Source organism: Nycticebus coucang, chromosome 6 (genome assembly GCF_027406575.1).
Source record: "Nycticebus coucang isolate mNycCou1 chromosome 6, mNycCou1.pri, whole genome shotgun sequence".
Classification (NCBI taxonomy): Eukaryota; Metazoa; Chordata; class Mammalia; order Primates; family Lorisidae; genus Nycticebus; species Nycticebus coucang.
In genome coordinates this window covers 111,532,787-111,559,474 of record NC_069785.1, presented here as the reverse complement: position 1 = coordinate 111,559,474, position 26,688 = coordinate 111,532,787, and the positions used below count along the sequence as shown (strand labels likewise).

The 26,688-nt window shown below is 39.2% G+C and overlaps 1 protein-coding gene across 4 annotated transcripts in view; it reads left to right on the top strand.

The window, feature by feature from the left end:
• ALKBH8 (alkB homolog 8, tRNA methyltransferase) overlaps positions 1 to 26,688 on the top strand; it is a 108,321-nt gene that overhangs the window by 40,752 nt on the left and 40,881 nt on the right. For all 4 annotated transcript variants that reach the window (XM_053594930.1, XM_053594931.1, XM_053594929.1 and 1 more), the window contains exon 8: positions 583 to 689. In XM_053594930.1, coding sequence (XP_053450905.1) covers positions 583 to 689 — 107 coding nt within the window. The remainder of the gene's footprint in view (positions 1 to 582; positions 690 to 26,688) is intronic.

Sequence of the window (26,688 nt, the reverse complement as noted above, 5' to 3'; positions counted from 1 at the left end):
ATATGAGAATCTATATTTATTAGTCACTTCTTCTTGGATTATTAACATTCTGTAAATAATAAAAAATATTTCTTTTTTGTGTATTACTATGTGCCAGATACTGTGGTTTATGTCTATCTCATCTTTAGTTCGTGTAGCAACCTTGTAAGGGTTGGAAAAACTGAGGCACAAGGATTAAATGGCTTCTCCTGGGTCATAGAACCAGTAAATGGAAAAGCCAAGATATCAGTGTTTCAGCCCCCAAGTCCCTGTGTTTGACCACTACCCAACTGTTTTCCATAGTGTGAGCCTGAGACCACCTGCTTCATAATTTCTTGGAGTGTTTGTTAGAAATGCAGTTGTCAGAGCCTCACTCCAGACCTGCTGAGTCTGAATCTCTGTGGATAAATTACAGGATTGTTTTGTCATTCAGTTGATTATCATGTACACTAACATTTGAGAACCACTAGGCAGTGCTGTTCTATAAACATTATCATGTTTCAATCTGTTAGCCTAAGAAGATAGCTAGACTCTATTAACCATTATAATCCTTGGAGTAATGAAATTTTAGATTGATCTCTATGTCTTTGTCTTTGCTTTAAGGTTGTCATGGATTTTAAACATCCAGATGGAGTCACAGTGCCGGTCCTGCTGCCTCGTCGTAGTTTGCTGGTGATGACAGGAGAATCGCGATACCTTTGGACCCATGGGTATGTATTCACACGACCTTCATGACAGAATACTTTTGATTTATGCCTGTACCTTGAGGCTTCTGGGTTCAAACCTCATCAGAGAGCATCTATGCTCTATGGCTTTTTTTTTTTTTTTTGAAGATTAGCTTTTTATTTTGAAAAACAGACTAAATTTAAAGCAAACTCACAAACATAGTATAGTGAACTCCTTTCTCCTACCTTTACCAATTGTGAACATCTCTCCACATCTTTTATTTCTTGCTCACATATGTTATCCTTATTTTTGCTGAATCACTTGAGAATAAGTCACAAATACCATGGCTCTTTACCTAATGTGCTTCATTGTGCATTTCCTAAGAAAAAGGACTTTGTCTCAAAACAAACAAGGTGCTGGCAGACTACAGCTTATGGGCCACATTCAACCCTCTGCCTATTTTTGCATAGCTGTTGTGCTAAGCATGGTCTTTTCATTTTTAAAGCACTGTAAAAACGAAATAAAAACAATAAAGAATATTTGGATGATATACGGCCCTCAATGCCTAAAATATTTGTTACCTGGCCAAGAAGTTTGCCAGATAATAAAGATAAAATATTTGGCAGAGATGATATGTGGCCCTCAGTGCCTGAAATATTTATTGTCTGGCCAAGAAGTTTGCCAGATAAAACAATATTTATTATCTGGAAGAAGTTTGCCAACCCCATGTCTCTCAATTTGAGTTTGATTTAATTAAAATCTAAAGTAAGTGTGTGTTTTAGGTAGGAATTCATCTTTAGCCTTATGAGAATATTACACTGCTAACATTTATAAATATTGTCACTTAGAACACGGACTGTATTCTGTCAGTTGTATTTCTGACAATTCAAGGAAATGAACATGTAAATAAATTTGTCCTTAATGTGAGCCATAAAAAAATGATGGCCTGATTTTGCACATGGGGCTTAAATTTATCTGATATTTTTTCATGGCCATTAAAATATTTATATTTTCTTTTTGGGTTTAAGCAGTTTGCTATTACTAATGTTTATACTGCTGAAGAGTAGTAGTATTGTAAATGAAACCTTGAGGTGTTCCAGATTGGAACCTATTGCTAGTTGCAGAGAATGCCAATTATTTAGTCAACAAGGATTGCCAAAGAAAGGAATTTTTTTTTTTTAGACAGAGTCTCACTATGCTGCCCTTGGTAGAGTGCTGTGATATCACAGCTCACAACAACCTCAAACTCTTGGGCTTAAGCAATTTTCTTGCCTCAGCCTCCCGAGTAGCTAGGACTATAGGGTCCTGCCACAACGCCCAACTATTTGTTTTTGGTTGCAGTTCTCATTGTTATTCAGCAGGCCCAGGCTGGGCTTGAACCCACCAGCCTCAGTGTATGCTGCCTGCGCCCTCACTGAGCTACGGGCGCTGAGCCAGCAAAGAAAGGAATTTTTAATGAAAATGTTATGAACAGGGGAAACAGCCTCAAATCACTAACTAAGGGAGTCAGGGGCTTTAAATGAGGGGCCAATGCATTGGGAATTTGGAATGTGTTGAAATTAAGGAGGGGCTCTGTGTCTTGGAGCAGGTTAGCAAGGGATTGTGACTTTTGGTGTTGGGAAGTCTGCCCAGGGACCTTTGGAATCTCAACTCTTTAGTCTCACCAAAATTCTGCCATTTTTGGAAGATAACTCAAAAGGCCAGTTAGTTAAAAGTTAGTTCTTGTTGGGCGGCGCCTGTGGCTCAGTGAGCAGGGCGCCGGCCCCATATTCCGAGGGTGGCGGGTTCAAGCCCAGCCCCCGCCAAACTGCAACAAAAAATAGCCGGGTGTTGTGGCGGGCGCCTGTAGTCCCAGCTACTTGGGAGGCTGAGGCAGGAGAATCGCCTAAGCCCGGGAGTTGGAGATTGCTGTGAGCTGTGTGACACCATGGCACTCTACCGAGGGCAATAAAGTGAAACTCTGTCTCTACAAAAAAAAAAAAGTTAGTTCTGGTTGTCAAGCTGTGTCGACCTAAAAGGAGAGGGAGAAGATTGTATTAATTAAAAAAAAAATAGGGGCCATTGAAATTTGTTCCTAGACCTGGTTACAATATTGCAGCAAATGCAAAATAAGAAATTACTTTTCATGTGTGTGTGTGTGTATGTGTACTAGAGTGTACTAGAAAGTACTAGGAAGCAATGTATATACATATAAAATATGAAAATACTTTATTTGAGTAATTAGTTCTCCTAAAACGCCCTTTGATCACACTATTCTCTTATTGGATGCTTGCTATTCTGTTAAATATTAACATACTTAGCTCTGGAAAGACAAAGTATAGTTAAGATTTATTTTTAATCCTTGCCCTGGACTCAAAATTCTCTACAATATTTTCAGGAAGAAGAAAACCCTCAGTATTGTTTCCGCTGAAGGCTACCATTAGTACCCATTGCCTGTAATGTGACTTTGTGTGGCTGTGTGTGTTTGGACAAGAGAGAGATGGAGAAATGGGAAGGGAGGGAGGTAGAAACACATCAGGCAAATGTTATGCCAACAACTGAGATGTTTATCAGAATCTTTGGGCGGAAAGGAGAATAGATTAGAAAAGCATATTTAATACATTAAAAAATATGGGAAATAATCCTTGATGAAATTATTTTATTTCTATGCTAGAAAAAAAGGTACTAGAAAGCACTGAAGAGGGATATAGAGGAACCTGGGTTAAAAAGTAATTACTGCCCTATAATATGAATTCCAAACACCTCAATGTAACTTTAGTTAGGGTAAGTTCAAATTTTTTTTTTTTGAGACAGAGTGTCTCTCTGTTGCCCCAGGCTAAAGTGCCATGGCATCAGCCTAGCTCACAGAAACTCAGAATCCTTGGTCCTCCTGCCTCAGCCTCCAAAGTAGCTGGAACTACCCTGTTTTCCCGAAAATAAGACATCCTCCGAAAATAAGACCTACTCACAGGAACTATAAGACGTCTCCTGAAAATAGGACCTAGCGCATCTTTGGGAGCACACCTTAATATAAGACACTGTCTTATTTTTGGGGAAACAGGGTACTACTTGGAACTACTACTACTCCAGCCACAATGCTTAGAGTCTTATGAGTCACAAACTCCTAAGCTCAAGTGATCCTCCACCTCAGCCTCCCAAAGTGCTAGGATTATAGGTGTAAGCCCCTGTGCCCGGCTGATCAAGTTCAAATTTAATATTACGCTATAAATCAAAGGTAGCAAACTGGCAGCATGTGGGTAAACTTGCAGTGAGGTGTGTTCTGTTTTACTGGTACAGCAGCAGTAACTGAGACTCAATAGTGCTGTCTTTCTTTAGATGTGACCTCCAGTTCCTTCTTTTCTGCTCTTTCCTATTACTTCTCTTGATCTACAGCTGAGTATCATTTGTCGGTTATCACTGTACTTCTTATATTGTTTTATCTTATAACCAAGTTATATGAAAATTCAGTATTTCTGGAACTCATGTCTGTATTAAAAGTAGGAAATGGAGAGGTAGACTATCATTATGTTTTTCCAGAAAAATTTTGAAATGAAGACGACTTCCATGTGTTTAATAGCAAATAATATGTTTTTTAAACAAACCCACCAGCTTCATTTATTTATGCCATCTGACCTCAGTAGGTATTATTTCATGAGGTTATGTCAACTCTCCTTTTGAATTATTTCTAGAGGATTTTCTTTGTGCCAGGAATTGTTCTAAAAGCTTTATGTATCTTCAGTCATTTAATTCAATCACTGGAGAAGCTTGTTCCATGATTTTGTCCTCATTTTTAAAGGAAATAAGAACACAAACAAGTTGAGTAACTTATACAACATCCCAAAGCAGTAAGTGGTAGAGGCGAGACCAGAAGCCAGGCAGTCTGGCTCCAGGGTCTGTGCTCTTTCCTGCAGTGTCACAGCTAAACTTGTCTGCTCCCTTCTCTCTTAACTCAGACTGTGCCTTTTGGCCTTCAGTTTTGCCAGCTCTCTGTGTTTTTAATGTACATCTCTTTTGCTTCTTTCATAGTTTATAAGGCTTTTCTTGACTACATTAGCTTGCGATAATTTTTCCCTTATCTGAACTTTTACAGACTGTGTTATCTACTGCCCTGAGATCTCTTATAAGGAACTTTATTTAAATCTATAAAAATCTTTTTATTGAATATTTTCCCAACTCAATTATGATTTGAGTGCAGAGGGACAAGTTGTTTACTAATGTTTAAAGAAATTATTTTAACACATGGGTTCTCAGTTCCTAAAAATCTCAGATTGGTACAAAAGCAGTTAAAAATCTCTTGACCTTTGCTTAGGGTTTAGCTTTTGGGAAACAAAGTAATTTAAACGAGTCAGAATTTGCACTAGATTGTTTATCACAGCTCAATTTCCAAGAGGTGCAAACAGCCTAAATGCCCATCAACTCAAGAGTAGACTAACAAACTGTGTTGTATATATACCATGGAATACTATTCATAGCCATGAGAAAAGATGATGACTTTACATATTTTGTATTAACATGGATGGAACTGAAACACATTCTTCTTAGTGAAGTATCACAAGAATGGAAAAGCAAATATTCAGTGTACTCAATATTAATATGAAGCTGGTAGATAATCTAATACACACCCACATAGGAGAAAAACTTAATTCAAGTTGAGGGGAAGAGGACCAAGGTAGAGAGAAGGGAGGAGTAGGGGGATTGGTGTGCTCCCACTTAATGGACACAATGTAGGGGTATATGGCACAACTTCTGGGTGTGGGACACAACTACGAGAGGGACCTTGCCTAATAAATTCAAATATTGTGACGTGGTTGTACCCTAACATTAACCTGAAAAAAAAAAAAAGCCATAATAGATAAGTACTTTGTCCCCAAAAGAGGAATTAGTTTGCTAATAAGAGTTTTAAGACACTTTTTCTTCTAAAATATCTTGATTTTGTTCAGCACTATAGTTTTAATCATTTTCAGTTATTGAAGTAATAACAATAGAAATTCAGACAATGACTGCTTGCTTTTACCTCTTCAGAAATTGCCATTGGCACAAGCTTTTCAAAAAGAGCCTTTCTCCTAACTTGTTTTGTGAGGATGGCATTACTGTTGATACCAAAACATGTCAAGGACATTATAATAAAAAAAATGACAGACCAATATGTTGCATAACAGAGATGGAAATATCCTCAACAAAACATTAAAAATTCTAATCCTGCAATATATTAAAAAGAAAATACGGTATAACCAACTGGAGTTTATTACCAGTATTGCAAGTTTGGTTTAGCATTTCAAAATCAATCAATGTAATTCATCATAAAGGAGGAAAAAACAATAATTATTTTTTCTTTGAGACAAGCACTTTGTTGCCCTTGAGAGTGCTGTGTCATCACAGCTCACAGCAACCTCAAACTCTTGACTTACGCGATTCTCTTGCCTCAGCCTCCCAAGTAGCTGGGACTACAGGTGCCTGCCACAGTGCTGGCCTACTTTAGAGACTTTTAGGTTTCACTTTTGCTCAGGCTGGTCTCAAACCTGTGAGCTCAGGCAATCTACCCACCTTGGCCTCCTAGAGTCTTAGGATTATAGGTTTGAGCTACCATGCCTGGCCTAAAAACAATAATTTTGATTGATACAGAAAATATATTTGATAAACTTATGTACCCATTCATGATAAAAATTCAGCAAACTAGTATAAGAAGGGAACTTTAGGCTCGGCGCCTGAGCTCAAGCGACTAAGGCACCAGCCTCATACACCAGAGCAGGTGGGTTAAAATCCAGGCCTGCCCAGGCCTACCAAAGAACAATGACAACTACACCAAAAAAGCCAGGTGTTGTGGCAGGCACCTGTAGTCCCAGCTACTTAGGAGGCTAAGGCAAGAGAATCGCTTAAGCCAAGGAGTTGGAGGTTGCTATGGGCTGTGATGCCACAGCACTCCACTCAGACAGCTTAAGGCTCTGTCTCACAAAAAAAAAAAAAAAGAAGGGAACTTTAATCTCATGAAGGGTATCTATAAAAAAGCCACAGATAACATCATATTTTATGGTGAAATATGTACTTTTTTTGAAGATATGGAACAATTCAGGGGTATCTGCTTTAACCACTTCCACTTAATGTTGTATTGGATATCTTAGCCAGTATAAGAAGTCAAGAAAAAGAAATAAAAATCATAAAAATTTGAAAGGTGTAAAACTTTATCTGTAGAATACATTATTGTGGATGTAGAGAATCTTTTTTTTTCTATTTTCTTTTTGAGACAGGATACCACTCTGTTGCCCTGGTTAGAGTAAGGTAGCATCACCATCGTTCACAGCAACCTCAAACTCCTGGACTCAAAACAATCCTGTGTTAGCCTCCTGTGTAGCTAGGATCACAAGTGTACACCATCACACCTGGCTAATTTTTTGTTCTATTCTTAGTAGAGTTTGGGTCTCAATCTTGTTCAGGCTGGTCCCAAACTTCTGACCTCAAGCAATTCTCCTGCCTCAGCCTCCCAGAGTGTTGGGATTACAGGCATGAGCCACTGCACCCTCAGGATATAGAAAATCTTAGGGCATCTATTAAACAAGTACTAGAACTTAATATCATACGAGGTCAATATTTAGAAATTAATTTTTGGAAAATGAAATAAAAATGCTACTTAAAATAACATCAAGACCCATAAAACACTTCCCTTCCAATATTCATAATTTATTAATCATTATGTTGTTTAAATTACAATCAGCCTGGAAAATGTGTTTCTAATAACTGGTGGAGTGAAACAATATAGCAGTGACACAGTGAATATTGAGAATTCAGAGGGGCGGAGCATGATGGCGGACAGGACAGACGTGTAGCCCACCTCTCCCAAGCCACCAGGTGAGAGGAAAGGCGGTCTGGACCTTCCCTGTGTGTGGATTATTGGAGTGGACAGACAGCTGGAGATGCCCAGTGAACTGGCGGTTTGCTATATATGAGGGGTAATTTAAAATCACAGACTCTGTTGTAGAGATTCTTCCCTGCTCTGCCGTGCCGGCCAGCAGGCCCCTCCCCTACGGAGGTCAGCAGCTTGTAAATGCTGACAAAATCCAATTGACAAGTAATTAATCCTGAACTGAGGGAGGCATCCAAAAGGAGAGCCACTCAAAACCACAGGGAGCTGGGCAAACTGTTGGACAATTGAAGGGAAGGGATCCTGCCCGGGAAACAGACATTTTGAACTACCCAAAAGGGCAGGCACCTTTCCCCCAGGTGTTAGAGGGGGCTGGCAGTTCAGGCTGTGCAGCGAACTGGCGGACGCCCATCCAAAACTCTGAACCATAAAACTCAGAATAAATCCCCTGAGTGCTCCAACCACGGGAACCGGCTTGAAGCCTAGGACCCGGCTTTGGCTTCTGGAGCCACGAAGCTACTGAAGCCACGGACCGGCTTTGGCTGCTGAAGTCCCGGGAACCAGCTACAGGAGATACCGCGCGAACGCAACACCGCTCCCCTTATGGCCGATTGCAGTCGCCAGTTTGCGGGGGAACCTGGGAACAGAGTGGAGGGACTTAGGAAGTGTGGACACCTGCACTGAGTGGGAAGGTCAGTCGCAAGTGCTGTCCGGAAAAGAACAGCTGAGGTTGCACAATTCTTAGGCGACAAACTTTTACGGAAACTCCAAAATGGCGATCGGCCATGGAAGGTGGTTACCATGGTAACAGTATAAACTGTAAACCAGGTCTAAGTCTCGAAACCATTCACAGTGCCACCTGGTGTCCAGAAAGTATATTGCAGTATGAATATATTCCTACGAAAGTTGATCCCTACAGCAGACATATAGATATTTATAGGTATATTTCTACCACAAGAATATTTTTGCAGGTGGTGCCTGTTTTTTGTTTTGTTTTGTTTTGGTTTTCGTGTTTTTTTGTTTCTTTGTTTGTTTTTGCTGTTGTTTTCTTTTTGTCTGATTTTTCCTCACCATTTTCTTAGAGGAGATTTCAATAATTTTTTATTATTACTTTTTATATAGATATTTTTTTATTTCTCTGTCTTCTAATTTTAATTTCTTCTTTCTTCTCACTTAACATTCCTTCTAACACCACTTTTTTCTCTCTTTTTTTTTCCTTTCAATTATTTTGCGATTATCACTATTTTTATTGCAGTTGTTCTTATATTGCTGTTGTCGTGGCTATTGCTTGTATGTTTATGTGTTTCCGTCTGTCTCTGTATCTATGGGCCCATGTGCCTGGTAACCTTTGTATCTGTTTATTTGTTCATTTGGTCTCAATGAGCTTGGTGTTACGACCTGCAACCCTGAGCTCCTAACACCCCCCCTCCACTCTCACTCCGTGATCTGGAGACCTGCCCCCTCAGGAGTCCAGATTCTTGGGTGAACTCTCAAGAGGTGTAGACAGGACCTGGACTGCAGGTGGCCAGTGCTGACTCTGTAGCAAAGGAGCGAGAAGACAACAGTCGGCTGAGAGAGAATTACACTGGAGCGGTGGTGCCCCGAGGTGCAGAGCAACAGCCGTCTTCAGCAATAACAAGGCCCACCCCCAGATATCCCATAGCCTCTCCTCCTGTCTTCCTGGGCAACCAGATGAGGCCGAGCATCTTCTCAGATGGCAACCACCATGGAACAGACCTGGGACTGAAACACAGGCCCTGTGAGTAAAGGGTTTTCCTGAGACGGTACTGACCTGGGTGGAACACGGGGACTAGAAAACACACCCGCAGAGCCGGGAAACTCCTAGGGTGGGGCTGATCCAGAGGACCACTCTACTGAGCCTAAGACTCACCTGGCCCTTAGGGGATCACCAGCCTATAGACAAAGGAGGCCAAGAGGCTACAGCCAACAACTGATCGTGCTGCGAATACAAACCCGCAGGACTAAAGACAGGGCCTGAGACACAGGTTCTGGGAATTCAAATCAGCCTCTCCTCTACAGAGGAATCTGGCAAGGTCAGAAACAAACTCCCATAGGGTTGTTCCCTTCATCCAGTAACATAAACTAAGGGTGGGGCTGGAACTGAGTGAACACCTCCAGCCTCCATCAAGTGCCCGAGGTTGACAGGCCACACCACTCCCTGCTGGATAAAGACAGAGAATAGCGGCCTAGTCGAGCAGTCACAGACTACCCTGTGACTTAGGCAGGTGCAAACCCCTTGAGTATCTGCTTACTGCAGACAACTGACTGGGTCACAGCCCTGTGGGGCTAGCAGCGACTGGGTGTGACAGAGCTACAGGTGGGGAAGGAGGCATCAATCTTCCCAGACTGATCTATTTACTGGTGTCTCTTCCTGACTCCACGCAGCACTGGAGCAAGCCATTTTAGAGCAGTCACCAGACCCCTGTGATCCAGTTCCCAGGGACCTCTTGAACTCTCCCACCCGAGGCAGCTGCTGACTGAGACAATTGACTTGGACCTTTTGAACTGAGTCACTCACCTGGGGACTATCCAGGTGGTGCCCTGGGTGTGTGGTTGTAGGAAGGTTTGATTTTCCTTTTCCATTTGTTGCCTGTGGTGGGTGGGGTGACTTAATTGCTGGTATTTCTCCATAGCTGAGACTTAAACCCAGAGTAACTGTTTCACTAGGGTCACATAGAAACCAGCTGAAAACAAGTCAGAACCACTTAGCCCCTCTACACCAAACAGGGCCCCAGTTTCTCAGGCCACAGCACTGTACGGGTCCTCAACAAAACACCAGAGGAAAATCAAAGGGAATAAAACAATCATGGGGCGGAATCAGCGGAAAAACTCTGGTAACATGAATAACCAGAATAGATCAACCCCCCCAAGGAAAGATACAGCAGATGTAATTGAAGATCCCATTCACAAACAATGGCTGAGATGTCAGAAATCGAATTCAGAATTTGGATGGCAAACGAGATTAACAAAATGGAATTAGGAATTCGTGGAGAAATTCAAAAGCTGTCTCAAGAATTTAACGAATTTAAAGACAAAACCACAAAAGACTTAGACACACTGAAACAAGAATTTGCAGCCCTCAAAGATGTGAAAAATACACTAGAATCCCTTAGCAACTGAATGGACCAAGCAGAAGAAAGGATCTCCGACATCGAAGATAAAGCCTTTGAATGCTCCCAAACTCTCAAAGAGGAAGAGAAATGGAGAGCAAAAATGGATCACTTACTCAGAGAGCTCTGGGATAACTCGAAGAAGGCAAATATCCATCTCATAGGAATTACTGAAACAGATGAAGTGGCCTCACTGGGCGCAGAGGCCCTTCTGCATGAAATTATGAAAGAGAATTTTCCAGACATGCCTAGAGAACCTGAAATTCAGATAGCAGATAGCTTCAGAACCCCAGCACGACTCAACCCCAATAAGACATCCCCCAGGCATATCATAATTAACTTCACTAAAGTTAATATGAAGGAGAAAATTCTCAAAGCGGCTAGGCGAAAGAAATCTATTAGCTTCAAAGGGAAGAACATTAGAATGACTGCAGATCTCTCTGCTGAAACTTTTCAAGCCAGAAGAGGGTGGTCATCAACGTTTAATCTCCTCAAGCAAAATATCTTTCAGCCCCAGATCTTGTATCCAGCTAAACTGAGTTTCATTTACGACAGAGAAATTAAATACTTTAATGACATACATATGCTAAAGAAGTTTGCCATAACGAAACCAGCTCTTCAGGATATTCTCAGACGTATCCTCCATAATAACCAACCAATCCTCTACTACAAAAGTAAACTCACTCAGAAAATTCTGATCAAACTCCAACTTCCACAATGGCAAAAGGGTTAAAAATGCCCACTGGACTTTCAAAAAACTCAATACCCCAAATTGCACCAAACTTATCAGTACTCTCCATTAATGTGAATGACTTAAACTGCCCTCTAAAGAGACATAGGTTAGCTGACTGGATACAAAAACTCAGGCCAGACATTTGTTGCGTACAAGAGTCACATCTTAACTTAAAAGACAAATACAGACTCAGGGTGAAAGGATGGTCATCCATATTTCAGGCAAATGGAAACCAGAAAAAAGCAGGAGTTGCAATTTTATTTGCAGACACAATAGGCTTTAAACCAACAAAAGTAAGGAAGGACAAAAATGGTCACTTCATATTTGTTAAGGGTAAGACTCAATATGATGAGATTTTAATTATTAATATCTATGCACCCAACCAGAATGCACCTCAATTTATAAGAGAAACTCTAACAGACATGAGCAACTTGATTTCCTCCAACTCTATAATTGTCGGAGATTTTAACACTCCTTTGGCAGTGATGGATCGATCCTCCAACAAAAGGATGAGTAAAGAAATTCTAGATTTAAATCTAACCATTCAGCATTTAGATTTAGCAGACATCTACACAACATTTCATCCCAATAAAACTGAATACACATACTTCTCATCAGCCCACGGAACTTACTCCAAAATCAATCACATCTTAGGTCACAAGTCTAACCTCAGCAAATTTAAAGGAATAGAAATTATTCCATGCATCTTCTCGGACCATCATGGAATAAAACTTGAGGTGAGTAACAACAGGAATCTGCATACACATACAAAAACATGGAAGTTAAATAACCTTATGCTGAATGATAGCTGGGTCAGAGATGAGATCAAGAAGGAAATTGCCAAATTTCTGGAACAAAATGACAATGAAGACACAAACTATCAGAACCTCTGGGACACCGCAAGGGCAGTTCTAAGAGGGAAATTTATAGCACTGCAAGCCTTCCTCAGGAGAACGGAAAGAGAGGAAATAAGCAACTTAATGGGATATCTCAAGAGACTGGAAATGGAAGAACACTCCAACTCCAAATCCAGTAAAAGAAAAGAAATAACCAAAATCAGAGCAGAAGTAAATGAAATTGAAAACAAAAGAATAATACAACAGATCAATAAATCAAAAAGCTGGTTTTTTGAAAAGGTCAACACAATAGATAAACCTTTGGCCAACCTAATCAGGAAAAAAGAGTAAAATCTCTAATCTCATCAATCAGAAATAACAAAGATGAAATAATAACAGACTCCTCAGAAATCCAAAAAATCCTTAATGAATATTACAAGAAATTTACTCTCAGAAATACGAAAATCTGAAGGAAATTGACCGTTACTTGGAAGCTTGTCACCTTCCAAGACTTAATCAAAAACAAGTGGAAATGTTGAACAGGCCCATATCAAGTTCAGAAATGTCATCAACCATACAAAATCTCCCCAAAAAGAGAAGCCCGGGACCAGATGGTTTCACATCAGAATTCTACCAAACCTTTAAAGAGGAATTAGTACCTATATTACTCAACCTGTTCCAAAAGGTAGAAAAAGAAGGAAGACTACCCAACACATTCTATGAAGCAAACATCACCCTGATCCCCAAACCAGGAAAAGACCCAACAAGAAAAGAAAATTATAGACCAATATCACTAATGAATATAGATGCAAAAATATTCAACAAGATTCTAACAAACAGAATCCAGCAACATATCAAACAAATCATACATCATGACCAAGTCGGTTTTATCCCAGGGTCTCAAGGCTGGTTCAGTAACGTAAATCTATAAATGTAATCCAGCACATAAACAAATTAAAAAACAAAGACCATATGATTCTCTCAATCGATGCAGAAAAAGCTTTTGATAACATCCAACATCCATTCATGATCAGAACACTTAAGAAAATGGGTATAGAAGGGACATTTCTTAAACTGATAGAGGACATCTACAGCAAACCCACAGCCAATATCATATTGAATGGAGTTAAATTGGAATCATTTCCACTTAGATCTGGAACCAGACAAGGCTGCCCATTGTCTCCATTGCTCTTTAACATTGTAATGGAAGTTTTAGCCACGGCAATTAGGGAAGAAAAGGCGATCAAGGGTATCCACATAGGGTCGGAAGAGATCAAACTTTCGCTCTTCGCAGACGATATGATTGTATATCTGGAAAATACTAGGGACTCCACTACAAAACTCTTAGAAGTGATTAAGGAATACAGCAGTGTCTCAGGTTACAAAATCAACATTCATAAATCGGTAGCCTTTATATATACCAACAATAGTCAAGTTGAAAAAACAATTAAGGACTCTGTCCCATTTGCAGTAGTGCCAAGGAATATGACATACTTGGGAATTTATCTAACAAAGGACATGAAAGATCTATATAAAGAGAACTATGAAACTCTAAGAAAAGAGATAGCTGAGAATGTTAACAAATGGAAAAATATACCATGCTCATGGTTGGGAAGAATCAACATTGTTAAAATGTCCATACTACCCAAAGCAATATATAATTTCAATGCAATCCCCATTAAAGCTCCACTGTCATACTTTAAAGATCTTGAAAAAATAATACTTCGTTTTATATGGAATCAGAAAAAACCTCGAATAGCCAAGACATTACTCAAAAATAAAAACAAAGCAGGAGGAATCACGCTACCAGACCTCAGACTATACTACAAATCGATAGTGATCAAAACAGCATGGTACTGGCACAAAAACAGACAAGTAGATGTCTGGAACAGAATAGATCCAGCTTCTTACTTGATCCAGCTACTTACCGTTATTTAATCTTTGACAAGCCAATTAAAAACATTCAGTGAGGAAAAGATTCCCTATTTAACAAATGGTGCTGCGTGAACTGGCTGGCAACCTGTAGAAGACTGAAACTGCACCCACACCTCTCACCATTAACCAAGATAGACTCTCACTGGGGACTCTACGTTTAAAGATTTAAACGTAAGACGTGAAACTATAAAAATACTAGAAGAGAGTATAGGGAAAACCCTTGAAGAAATTGGATTGGGCGAGTTTTTTATGAGAAGGACCCCCCGGGCAATTGAAGCTGCTTCAAAAATACACTACTGGGACTTGATCAAACTAAAAAGCTTCTGCACAGCCAAGAACACAGTAAGTAAAGCAAGCAAACAGCCCTCAGAATGGGAGAAGATATTTGCAGGTTATGTCTCCGACAAAGGTTTAATAACCAGAATCCACAGAGAACTCAAACGCATTAGCAAGAAAAGAATAAGGGATCCCATCGCAGGCTGGGCAAGGGACTTGAAGAGAAACTTCTCTGAAGAAGACAGGCGCATGGCCTTCAGACATATGAAAAAATGCTCATCATCTTTAATCATCAGAGAAATGCAAATCAAAACTACTTTGAGATATCATCTAACTCCAGTGAGACTAGCCTATATCACAAAATCCCAAGACCAGAGATGTTGGCGTGGATGTGGAGAAAAGGGAACAATTTTGCACTGCTGGTGGGAATGCAGATTAATACATTCCTTTTGGAAAGACATATGGAGAGCACTTAGAGATCTAAAAATAGATCTGCCATTCAATCCTGTAATCCCCCTACTGGGCATATACCCAGAAGACCAGAAATCACAGCATTTCAAAGATATTTGTATCAGAATATTTATTGCAGCCCTATTCATAATTGCTAAGTCATGGAAAAAGCCCAAGTGCCCATCGATCCACGAATGGATTAATAAATTGTGGTATATGTACACCATGGAATATTATGCAGCCTTAAAGAAAGATGGAGACTTTACCTCTTTCATGTTTACATGGATGGAGCTGGAACATATTCTTCTTAGTAAAGTGTCTCAAGAATGGAAGAAAAAGTACCCAATGTACTCACCCTTATTATGAAACTAATGTAGGACCTTCACATGAAAGCTATAACCCAGTTACAACCTAAGAATAGGGAGAAAGGAGAAAGGGAGGGGGGGGAGAGAGGGGGAAGGAGCGGGATTAAAGGGATTATACCTGTGGTGCATCTTACAAGGGTATATGTGAATCCTAGTAAATGTGGAATGTAAAGGTCTTAGCAAAATAACTAAGAAAATGCTACAAAAGCTATGTTAACTAATGTGATGAAAATGTGTCAAATGATCTATGAACCAAGTGTATGGTGCCCCATGATCATACTAATGTACACAGCTATGGTTTAATAAAAATAAATAAAATAAAATAAACAGTACAGAAAACTGATTACCAAAGGGAAAATAAAAAAAAAGAGAATTCAAATACAGTATATTTTTTCACTTTAGGATCAAATCCCTATTAGTACTATGGTGGACCTTTCTTCTAGATCCTCTGTTAAAAAATAAAAAGAAAAACTTATCTGGCTCTTAGTACAAAAGTATCTACAGCTTAGGTATGAAATTATATTTTTATATAATTTGCTGAGATCTTTCAGGCTTAGCTCATTCTCTATAAATAGGAAATCTTTTCTTTAGGGAGAGAGCCTTCTTGGAGTACATCAAGCAGAAAACTTGGCCTCAGAAGATCTGAATGTTAGGAATAAATTTTCAAAAGATGTTACTGACATGCACTGAAATTTATGAAACCTTGCTGAGAGAAATTAGACAAAAATAAATGGAGAGATACAGATGCCATGATCATGAATAGGAAATTTAATATAAAGACATCAGTTACTTAGGTGGCGCCTATGGCTCAGTGAGTAGGGAACCGGCCCCATATACCGAGGGTGGTGGGTTCAAACCTGGCCCCAGCCAAACTACAACAAAAACATAGCTGGGTGTTGTGGCGGGCGCTGGTAGTCCCAGCTACTCAGGTGGCTGAGGCAAGAGAATCACCTAAGCCCAAGACCTGGAGGTTGCTGTGAGCTGTGATGCCAGGGAACTCTACCCAGGGTGACAAAGTGAGACTCTATCTGTAAAAAAAAGAAAAATCACTTAAAAAAAAAAAAGATATGTTACCTATAAATTGGGTAGAATCCATGTAGTTCTAATCAAAATCCTAAAAGACTTTATTTTTGACAAAATTGGCAAGTTGATTCTAAAATTTATGAGGAAGTTTAAAGGATCTAGAATAGTCAAAATGATTTTTTTTTTTGAAAAGTAAATTTATTTCAGATAAATGTGAGGGTCAAATAATGAGGTCAAAATATTTTGATTTTGTTGGGTAGGGTCTTTCTTGTGGTTATGTGCCACACATAAAAGGTGTGTCAACGCTCCTACCCCATTCAGTGAGAGTACCCCTCCCTCTCCCCTTATACCCCTCCCCTCAAGTTGAATTGAAATGCGTTTTTCTCCTATGTGGGCATGCATTAGATTATCTATTGGCTTCATATTAGTATTGAGGACATAGGATAATTACTTTTCCATTCTTGTGATACTTTACTAAAAATGTGTTTAAACTCCATCCAGGATATTACAAAAGATGTGAAGTCTCCATCTTTTTATGGCTAAATAGTATTCCATGGTGTACATGTGCCACAATTTGTTAATCCATTCCAGAGTTGATGGGCATTTAGGTTGTTTCCACATCCTGATAATTGTAAATTGAGCTGTGATAAACAATCCAGTGCAAATGTCCTTCTGATAAAATGGGATTTTTTTTTTCTTCTAGGTAGGTACCTAGTAGCGGGATTGTGGGGTCAAATGGGAGATCTAATTTGAGATCTTTGAAGATGCTCCATATTTTTTTCCAAAGAGGCTGTATTAGTTTGAAGTCCTATCAAGAATGTAAAAGTGTTCCCCTCTCTCCACATCTGTGCCAACATTTGTAGCTTTGGAAGTTTGTGATGTGGGCTAATATCTGGGGGTAGGTGATATCTCAGGGTGGTTTTGATCTGCATTTCTCTGATGAGTAGGGACTATCTGCATTTTTCATCTGTTTGTTAGCCATTCATCTGTCTTCCTCAGAGAAGGTTCTATTCATGTCTCTTGTCCAGTGATAGATGCGATTGTTAGCTCTTTTTTTTTTTTTTTTGCTGATTAATTTAAGTTCTCTGTGGATCCTAGTTATCAAGCCTTTGTCCGATTTGTAATATGCAAATATCTTTTCCCATTCTGAAGGTTGTCTGTTTGCTTTGGCTGTTGTCTCCTTAGCTGTACAGAAGCTTTTCAATTTAAGTCCCATTTATTTATTGATTGATTTATTTTTGAGATAGAGTCTCACTATGTCACTCTTGGTAGAGTGCCATGGCATCACAGCTCACAGCAACCTCAAACTCTCGGGCTTAAGCAATTCTTTTGCCTCAGTACCCCAAGTAGCTGGTACTACAGGTGCCTGCCACAATGCCTGGCTAATTTGTTGCAGTTGTCATTGTTATTTAGCTGGCCCGGGCTGGGTTTGAACCCACCAGCCCCGGTGTATGTGACTGGCACCTGGGTTCGAACCCCCCAGCCTCGGTGTATGTGACTGGCACCTGGGTTCCACCCTGCCAGCCTCGGTGTATGTGACTGGCACCGTAACCACTATGATACAGGTGCCGAGCCACCATTTATTTATTTTTGTTGTTGCAACCGCCACAGAGGTCTTCTTTATAAAATCTTTCCCCAGGCCAATATATTCAAGTGTTTTTCCTATGCTTTCTTTGAGGATTTTTATTGTTTCATGCCTTAGATTTAAATCTTTCATCCATCTTGAATCAATAGTTTCTGTCTTTTACATGTAGTTATCCAGTTTTCCCAGTACCTTTATTGAATGGAGATGCATTTCCCCAGTGTATGTTCTTGTTTGGTTTATCAAAGATCAGGTGGCTGTCAGATGTTAGTTTCATCTCATGGTTTTCTATTTCGTTCCAAATGTCTATGTTTCTGTTTTTGTGCCAATACCATGCTGTTTTGATCACTATGGACTTGTAGTATAGGCTAAAGTCTGGTAGGGTGATACTCCCAGTTTTTTTTTTATTACTATACAAAACGAAAATTATTTTTTCCAGATCTTAAAGTATGATGTTGGTATTTTAATGGGGATTGCATTGAATCTGTAGATTGTTTTGGAAGTATAGACATTTTAACAATGTTGATTTTTCCCAGCCATAATGTTTTTCCATTTGTTAATATGTGCTGCTATTTCTTTTCTTAGGGTTTCATAATTTTCTTTGTAGAGGTCCTTTACTTCTTTTGTTAGGTATATTCCTAGATATTTTATTTTCTTGAAACTACTGTGAAGGGAATTTTGTCCTTGATTAGCTTCTCAACTTGGCCGTTGTTGGCATACACAAAGGCTACTGACTTGTGGACATTGATTTTATGTCCTGAGACATTACTGTATTTTTTGATCACTTCCAGGAGTCTTGTGGTTGAGTCTTTGGGGTTCTCTAAGTATAAAATCATATCATCAGCAAAGAGGGAGAGTTTGACCTCCTCTGCTTCCATTTGGATGCCCTTTATTTCCTTCTCTTGGTCTGATTGCAATGGCTAGAACTTTCAGCACTATGTTGAATAGTAGTGGCAATAAGGGGACAACCTTGTCTGGATCCAGTTCTGAGTGGAAAAGCTTTCAGTTTTATTCCAGTCAGTATGATACTAGCTGTGCGTTTGTTAAATGTGCTGCCAATGCCTATATTCTTCAGTCTTCTTGTTAGAAAGGGAGGCTGAATTTTATTGAATGCTCCTTTTTAGTTGGGTCTAGTCAAAACAATCAAGAAATAATATTGGGGATTTATTCTATTTGATTTTTAAGACTTTGTATACAGCTACATAATCAAGAGTGTACTGCTGGTGCTGTGGTTTATTCCTGTAGTCCCAGCTGAGACAGGAGGATCTCTTAAGCCTAGGAATTCAAGGTTGCAGTGATCTATAATGATGCTATTGCACTGTAGCTGTGGCAACAGAATGAATCTCTATCTCCAAAAAAAAACTGAACAAAAAAAAGAATACATCATTGATATACAGATAGACAAATAGATCAGTGGGACAGAACAGAGTCCAGAGATGGTTCCACACATATAAATTCAGTTGATTTTTGGCTTGAATCCAATTAAATGTAGAAGGGAAATTTTTCAAAAGATGGTACTAGAACAACTGGATATCTGTGTAGAAGTAAAATGAAACTTGGTCTACCTGATAGCATTCTCAAAAATTAATTTGAAGTAGATCTTAAATGTCAATGTAAAACCAAAAGCTATATAGTTGTCTAAAAGAAAATACACAGAGGTATTTTTGCAGCATTGGAGTAGACATTATTTTTTTTAGCAGGATTTCGTAACACATTTACTATAAAAAATAATGAATTAGGCGTCATCAAAGTTTAATGCTTGTGCTCCTTTGAAGATGCTGTTAAAAAAATGAGGCTGGCCACAATGGCTCATGCCTATAATCCTACTCTGGGAGGCCAAGGTGTGAAGATTGCTTGAGATCAAGAGTTTAAGATCAGCCAGAGCAAAAGAGAGACCCTGTCTCTATAAAAAATAGAAAAAAATTAGCTGGGCCGTGGTGCATGTCTGTAGTCCCAGCTCCTTGGGAGCCTAAAGCAGGAGGATTGCTTGAGCCGAAGAGTTAGAGGTTACAGTGAGCTACTATGATGTCATTGAACTCTAGCTGGGGTGACAGAACAGGGTTCTATCTAAAGAAATTAAAAAGGCAGCTACATACGGGGATAGGGAGAAAACATCTGCACTGTCTGACAAGGAATTGGACAAGAGAGTTGCATAGTTCCTTCATCAAAAAAGGACTAGGAGTGGCTCATACACACACAAAAAGATGCTCATTATTAGTTATCAGAGAAATACAAATTAAAAGTACAGTTTCTTATCTCTCTTTTTCTTTTTCTTTTCTTTTTTTTTTTTTTTTATTAAATCATAGCTGTGTACATTGATGTGATCATGGGGCATCATTCACTAGCTTCACAGACTGTTTGACACACTTTCTTCACCCTGGTTAACATAGCCTTCCTGGCCTTCTCTCAGTTACTGTGCCAAGACACTTACATTCTATATTTACCAAGTTTCACATATACCCTTGTAAGATGCACCGCTGGTGTAATCCCACCAATCCCCACCTCCCCCATCCTTCCCCTCCTTTTTTTCCCCTTCCCCCTATTAGGTTGTAACTGGGCTATAGCTTTCATGTGAAAACCCTAAATTAGTTTCATACTAGGGCTGAGTACATTGGGTATTTTTTCTTCCATTCTTGAGACACTTTACTAAGAAGAATATGTTCCAGCTCCATCCATGTAAACATGAAAGAGGTAAAGTCTCCATCTTTCTTTAAGGCTGCATAATATTCCATGGTGTACATATACCACAATTTATTAATCCATTCGTGGATCGATGGGCACTTGGGCTTTTTCCATGACTTAGCAATTATGAATAGGGCTGCAATAAACATTCTGGTACAAATATCTTTGTTATGATGTGATTTTTGGTCTTCTGGGTATATGCCCAGTAGGGGGATTACAGGATTGAATGGCAGATCTATTTTTAGATCTCTAAGTGCTCTCCATATTTCTTTCCAAAAGGAATGTATTAATTTGCATTCCCACCAGCAGTGCAAAAGTGGTCCCTTTTCTCCACATCCACGCCAACATCTCTGGTCTTGGGATTTTGTGATATAGGCTAGTCTCACTGGAGTTAGATGATATCTCAAAGTAGTTTTGATTTGCATTTCTCTGATGATTAAAGATGATGAGCATTTTTTCATATGTCTGAAGGCCATGCGCCTGTCTTCTTCAGAGAAGTTTCTCTTCAAATACCTTGCCCAGCCTGTGATAGGATCCCTTGTTCTTTTCTTGCTAATGCGTTCGAATTCTCTGTGGATTCTGGTTATTAAACCTTTGTCGGAGACATAAGCTGCAAATATCTTCTCCCATTCTGAGGGCTGTTTGCTTGCTTTACTTACTGTGTTCCTGGCTGCGCAGAAGCTTTTTAGTTTGATCAAGTCCCAGTAGTGTATTTTTGAAGCTGCTTCAATTGCCTGGGGGGTTCTCCTCAGAAAATACTTGCCCAGACTGATTTCTTCAAGAGTTTTCCCTGCACTCTCCTCTAGTATTTTTATAGTTTCACGTCTTTTTTTTTTTTACATTCTTTTTTTGTTTTACTCTTTTTTTTTTTTTATTAAATCATAACTGTATACATTGATATGATCATGGGGCATCATACACTCGCTTCATAAACCATTTGACACATTTTTATCACAGTGGTTAACATAGCCTTTCTGGCGTTATCTCAGTTACTGTGCCAAAACATTTACATTCTACATTTACCAAGTTTCGCAAATACCCCTGTAAGATGCACCACAGGTGTAATCCCACCGATCCCCCTCCCTCTACCCACCCCCCCTTCCCACTTCCCCCTATTGTTAAGTTGTAGCTGGGTTATAGCTTTCATGTGAGAGTCCCAAATTAGTTTCATAGTAGGGCTGTGTACATTGGGTACTTTTTCTTCCATTCTTGGGATACTTTACTAAGAAGAATATGTTCCAGCTCCATCCATGTAAACATGAAAGAGGTAAAGTCTCCATCTTTCTTTAAGGCTGCATAGTATTCCATGGTATACATATACCACAATTTATTAATCTATTCATGGATCGATGGGCACTTGGGCTTTTTCCATGACTTAGCTATTATGAATAGGGCTGCAATAAACATTCTGGTACAAATACCTTTGTTATGTTGTGATTTTTGGTCTTCTGGGTATATGCCCAGCAGAGGAATTACAGGATTGAATGGCAGATTTATTTTTAGATCTCTGAGTGTTCTCCATATATCTTTCCAAAAGGAATGTATTAATTTGCATTCCCACCAGCAGTGCAGAAGTGTTCCCTTTTCTCCGCATCCACGCCAACATCTCTGGTCTTGAGATTTTGTGATATAGGCTAGTCTCATTGGAGTTAGATGATATCTCAAAGTAGTTTTGATTTGCATTTCTCTGATGATTAAAGATGTTGAGCATTTTTTCATATGTCTGAGGGCCTTGCGCCTGTCTTCTTCAGAGAAGTTTCTCTTCAAATCCCTTGCCCAGCCTGCGATGGGATCCCTTGTTTTTTTCTTGCTGATGCGTTTGAGTTCTCTGTGGATTCTGGTTATTAAACCTTTGTCAGAGATATACCCTGCAAATATCTTCTCCCATTCTGAGGGCTGTCTGCTTGCTCTGCTTACTGTGTTCTTAGCTGTGCAGAAGCTTTTTAGTTTGATCAAGTCCCAGTAGTGTATTTTTGAAGCTGCTTCAATTGCCCGGGGGGTTCTCCTCATGAAATACTCACCCAGACCAATTTCTTCAAGGGTTTTCCCTGCATTCTCTTCTAGTATTTTTATAGTTTCATGTCTTAAGTTTAAATCTTTAATCCAATGAGAGTCTATCTTAGTTAATGGTGAAATGTGTGGGTCCAATTTCAGTCTTCTGCAGGTTGCCAGCCAGTTCACCCAGCACCATTTGTTAAATAGGGAATCTTTTCCCCACTGAATGTTTTTAATTGGCTTGTCAAAAATCAAATAGCGGTAAGTAGCTGGATTCATCTCTTGGTTCTCTATTCTGTTCCAGATATCTACTTCTCTGTTTTTGTGCCAATACCATGCTGTTTTGATCACTATCGATTTGTAGTAAAGTCTGAGGTCTGGTAGTGTGATTCCTCCTGTTTTGTTTTTATTTCTGAGTAATGTCTTGGATATTCGAGGTTTTTTCTGATTCCATATAAAACGAAGTAATGTTTTTTCGAGATCTTTAAAATATGACAGTGGAGCTTTAATAGGAAGTGCGTTGAAATTATATATTGCTTTGGGTAGTATGGACATTTTGATAATGTTGATTCTTCCCAGCCATGAGCATGGTATGTTTTTCCATTTGTTAACATTTTCAGCTATTTCTTTTCTTAGAGTTTCATAGTTCTCTTTATAGAGATCTTTCATGTCTTTTGTTAGATAAATTCCCAAATATTTCATCTTCTTTGGCACTACTGTGAATGGGATAGAGTCCTTAACTGCTTTTTCAATTTGACTGTTGTTGGTGTATATAAAGGCTACCGATTTATGAATGTTCATTTTGTAACCTGAGACGCTGCTGTATTCCTTGATCACTTCTAGGAGTTTTGTAGTAGAGTCCCTAGTGTTTTCCAGATACACAATCATATCATCTGCGAAGAGCGAGAGTTTGATTTCTTCTGACCCTATATGGATACCCTTGATCGCCTTTTCTTCCCTAATTGCGGTGGCTAAAACTTCCATTACAATGTTGAAAAGCAGTGGAGACAATGGGCAGCCTTGTCTGGTTCCTGATCTGAGTGGTAATGATTCCAATTTAACTCCATTCAATATGATATTGGCTGTGGGTTTTCTGTAGATAGCCTCTATCAGTTTAAGAAAAGTCCCTTCTAGACCAATTTTCTTGAGTGTTCTGATCATGAAGGGATTCTGGATATTATCAAAAGCTTTTTCTGCATCAATTGAGAGAATCATATGGTCTTTGTTTTTTAATTTGTTTATGTGCTGAATTACATTTATAGATTTACGTATATTGGACCAGCCTTGAGACCCTGGGATAAAACCAACTTGGTCATGATGTATAATTTGTTTGATGTGTTGCTGGATTCTGTTTGTTAGGATCTTGTTGAATATTTTTGCATCTATATTCATTAGTGATAGTTTCACGTCTTAAGTTTAAATCTTTGATGCAGTGAGAGTCTATCTTAGTTAATGGTGAAAGGTGTGGGTCCAGTTTCAGGCTTCTGCAGGTTGCCAGCCAGTTCACCCAGCACCATTTGTTAAATAGGGAATCTTTTCCCCCACTGAATGTTTTTAATTGGCTTGTCAAAGATTAAATAATGGTAAGTAGCTGGATTCATCTCTGGTTCTCTTTTCTGTTCCAGACATATACTTCTTTGTTTTTGTGCCAGTACCATGCTGTTTTGATCACTATCGATTTGTAGTATGGTCTGAGGTCTGGTAGCATGATTCCTCCTGCTTTGTTTTCTAATTTTTTTTTATTGTTGGGGATTCATTGAGGGTACAATAAGCCAGGTTACACTGATTGCAATTGTTAGGTAAAGTCCCTCTTGCAATTATGTCTTGCCCCCATAAAGTGTGACACACACCAAGGCCCCACCCCCCTCCCTCCTTCCCTCTTTCTGTTTCCCCCCCATAACCATAATTGTCATTAATTGTCCTCATATCAAAATTGACTACATAGGATTCATTCTTCTCCATTCTTGTTATGCTTTACTAAGAATAATGTCTTCCCCGTCCATCCAGGTTAATACGAAGGATGTAAAGTCTCCATTTTTTTTAATGGCTGAATAGTATTCCATGGTATACATATACCACAGCTTGCTAATCCATTCCTGGGTTGGTGGGCATTTAGGCTGTTTCCACATTTTGGCGATTGTAAATTGAGCTGCAATAAACAGTCTAGTACAAGTGTCCTTATGATAAAAGGATTTCTTTCCTTCTGGGTAGATGCCCAGTAATGGGATTGCAGGATCAAATGGGAGGTCTAGCTTGAGTGCTTTGAGGTTTCTCCATACTTCCTTCCAGAAAGGTTGTACTAGTTTGCAGTCCCACCAGCAGTGTAAAAGTGTTCCCTTCTCTCCACATCCACACCAGCATCTGTAGTTTTGAGATTTTGTGATATGGGCCATTCTCACTGGGGTTAGATGATATCTCAGGGTTGTTTTGATTTGCATTTCTCTAATATATAGAGATGATGAACATTTTTTCATGTGTTTGTTAGCCATTCGTCTGTCGTCTTTAGAGAAAGTTCTATTCATGTCTCTTGCCCATTGATATAAGGGATTGTTGGGTTTTTTCATGTGGATTAATTTGAGTTCTCCATAGATCCTAGTTATCAAGCTTTTGTCTGATTGAAAATATGCAAATATCCTTTCCCATTGTGTAGGTTGTCTCTTTGCTTTGGTTATTGTCTCCTTAGCTGTACAGAAGCTTTTCAGTTTAATGAAGTCCCATTTGTTTATTTTTGTTGTTGTTGCAATTGCCATGGCAGTCTTCTTCATGAAGTCTTTCCCCAGGCCAATATCTTCCAGTGTTTTTCCTATGCTTTCTTTGAGGATTTTTATTGTTTCATGCCTTAAATTTAAGTCCTTTATCCATCTTGAATCAATTTTTGTGAGTGGGGAAAGGTGTGGGTCCAGTTTCAGTCTTTTACATGTAGACATCCAGTTCTCCCAACACCATTTATTGAATAGGGAGTCTTTCCCCCAAGGCATGTTCTTGTTTGGTTTATCGAAGATTAGGTGGTTGTAAAATGTTAGTTTCATTTCTTGGTTTTCAATTCGATTCCAAGTGTCTATGTTTCTGTTTTTGTGCCAGTACCATGCTGTCTTGACCACTATGGCTTTGTAGTACAGACTAAAATCTGGTATGCTGATGCCCCCAGCTTTATTTTTGTTACAGAGAACTGCCTTAGCTATACGGGGTCTTTTCCGGTTCCATACAAAATGCAGAATCATTTTTTCCAAATCTTGAAAGTACGGTGTTGGTATTTTGATAGGAATGGCATTGAATAGGTAGATTCCTTTGGGAAGCATAGACATTTTAACAATGTTGATTCTTTCCATCCATGAGAATGGTATGTTCTTCTATTTGTTGATATCCTCTGCTATTTCCTTTCTGAGGATTTCATAGTTTTCTTTATAGAGGTCCTTCACCTCCTTCGTTAGGTATATTCCTAGGTATTTCATTTTCTTTGAAACTATGGTGAAGGGAGTTGTCTCCTTAATTAGCTTCTCATCTTGACTGTTATTGGTGTACACAAAGGCTACTGACTTGTGGACATTGATTTTATGTCCTGAGACATTACTGTATTTTTTGATGAGTTCTAGGAGTCTTGTGGTTGAGTCTTTGGGGTTCTCTAAGTATAAGATCATGTCGTCAGCAAAGAGGGAAAGTTTCACCTCCTCTGCTCCCATTTGTATTCCCTTTATTTCCTTGTCTTGCCTAATTGTATTGGCTAGAACTTCCAGCACTGCGTTGAATAGTAAAGGTGACAGAGGACAACCTTGTCTGGTTCCAGTTCTAAGAGGAAAAGCTTTCAGTTTTACTCCATTCAGTAAAATATTGGCTGTGGGTTTGTCATAGATAGCTTCAATGAGTTTTAGAAATGTGCCACCTAGCCTATGCTCTTTAGTGTTCTAATTAGAAAAGGATGCTGGATTTTATCAAATGCTTTTTCTCCATCTATTGAGAGAATCATGTGATCTTTATTTTTGCCTCTGTTAATATGGTGGATAACGTTTATAGACTTGCGTATGTTAAACCAGCCTTGCATCCCTGGGATGAAGCCTACTTGATCATGATGAATGACTTTTTTGATGATAAGCTGTAATCTATTGGCTAGGAGTTTGTTGAGAATTTTTGCGCCTATATTCATGAGTGAGATTGGTCTGAAATTCTCCTTTTTGTTTGGGTCTTTTCCTGGTTTTGGTATCA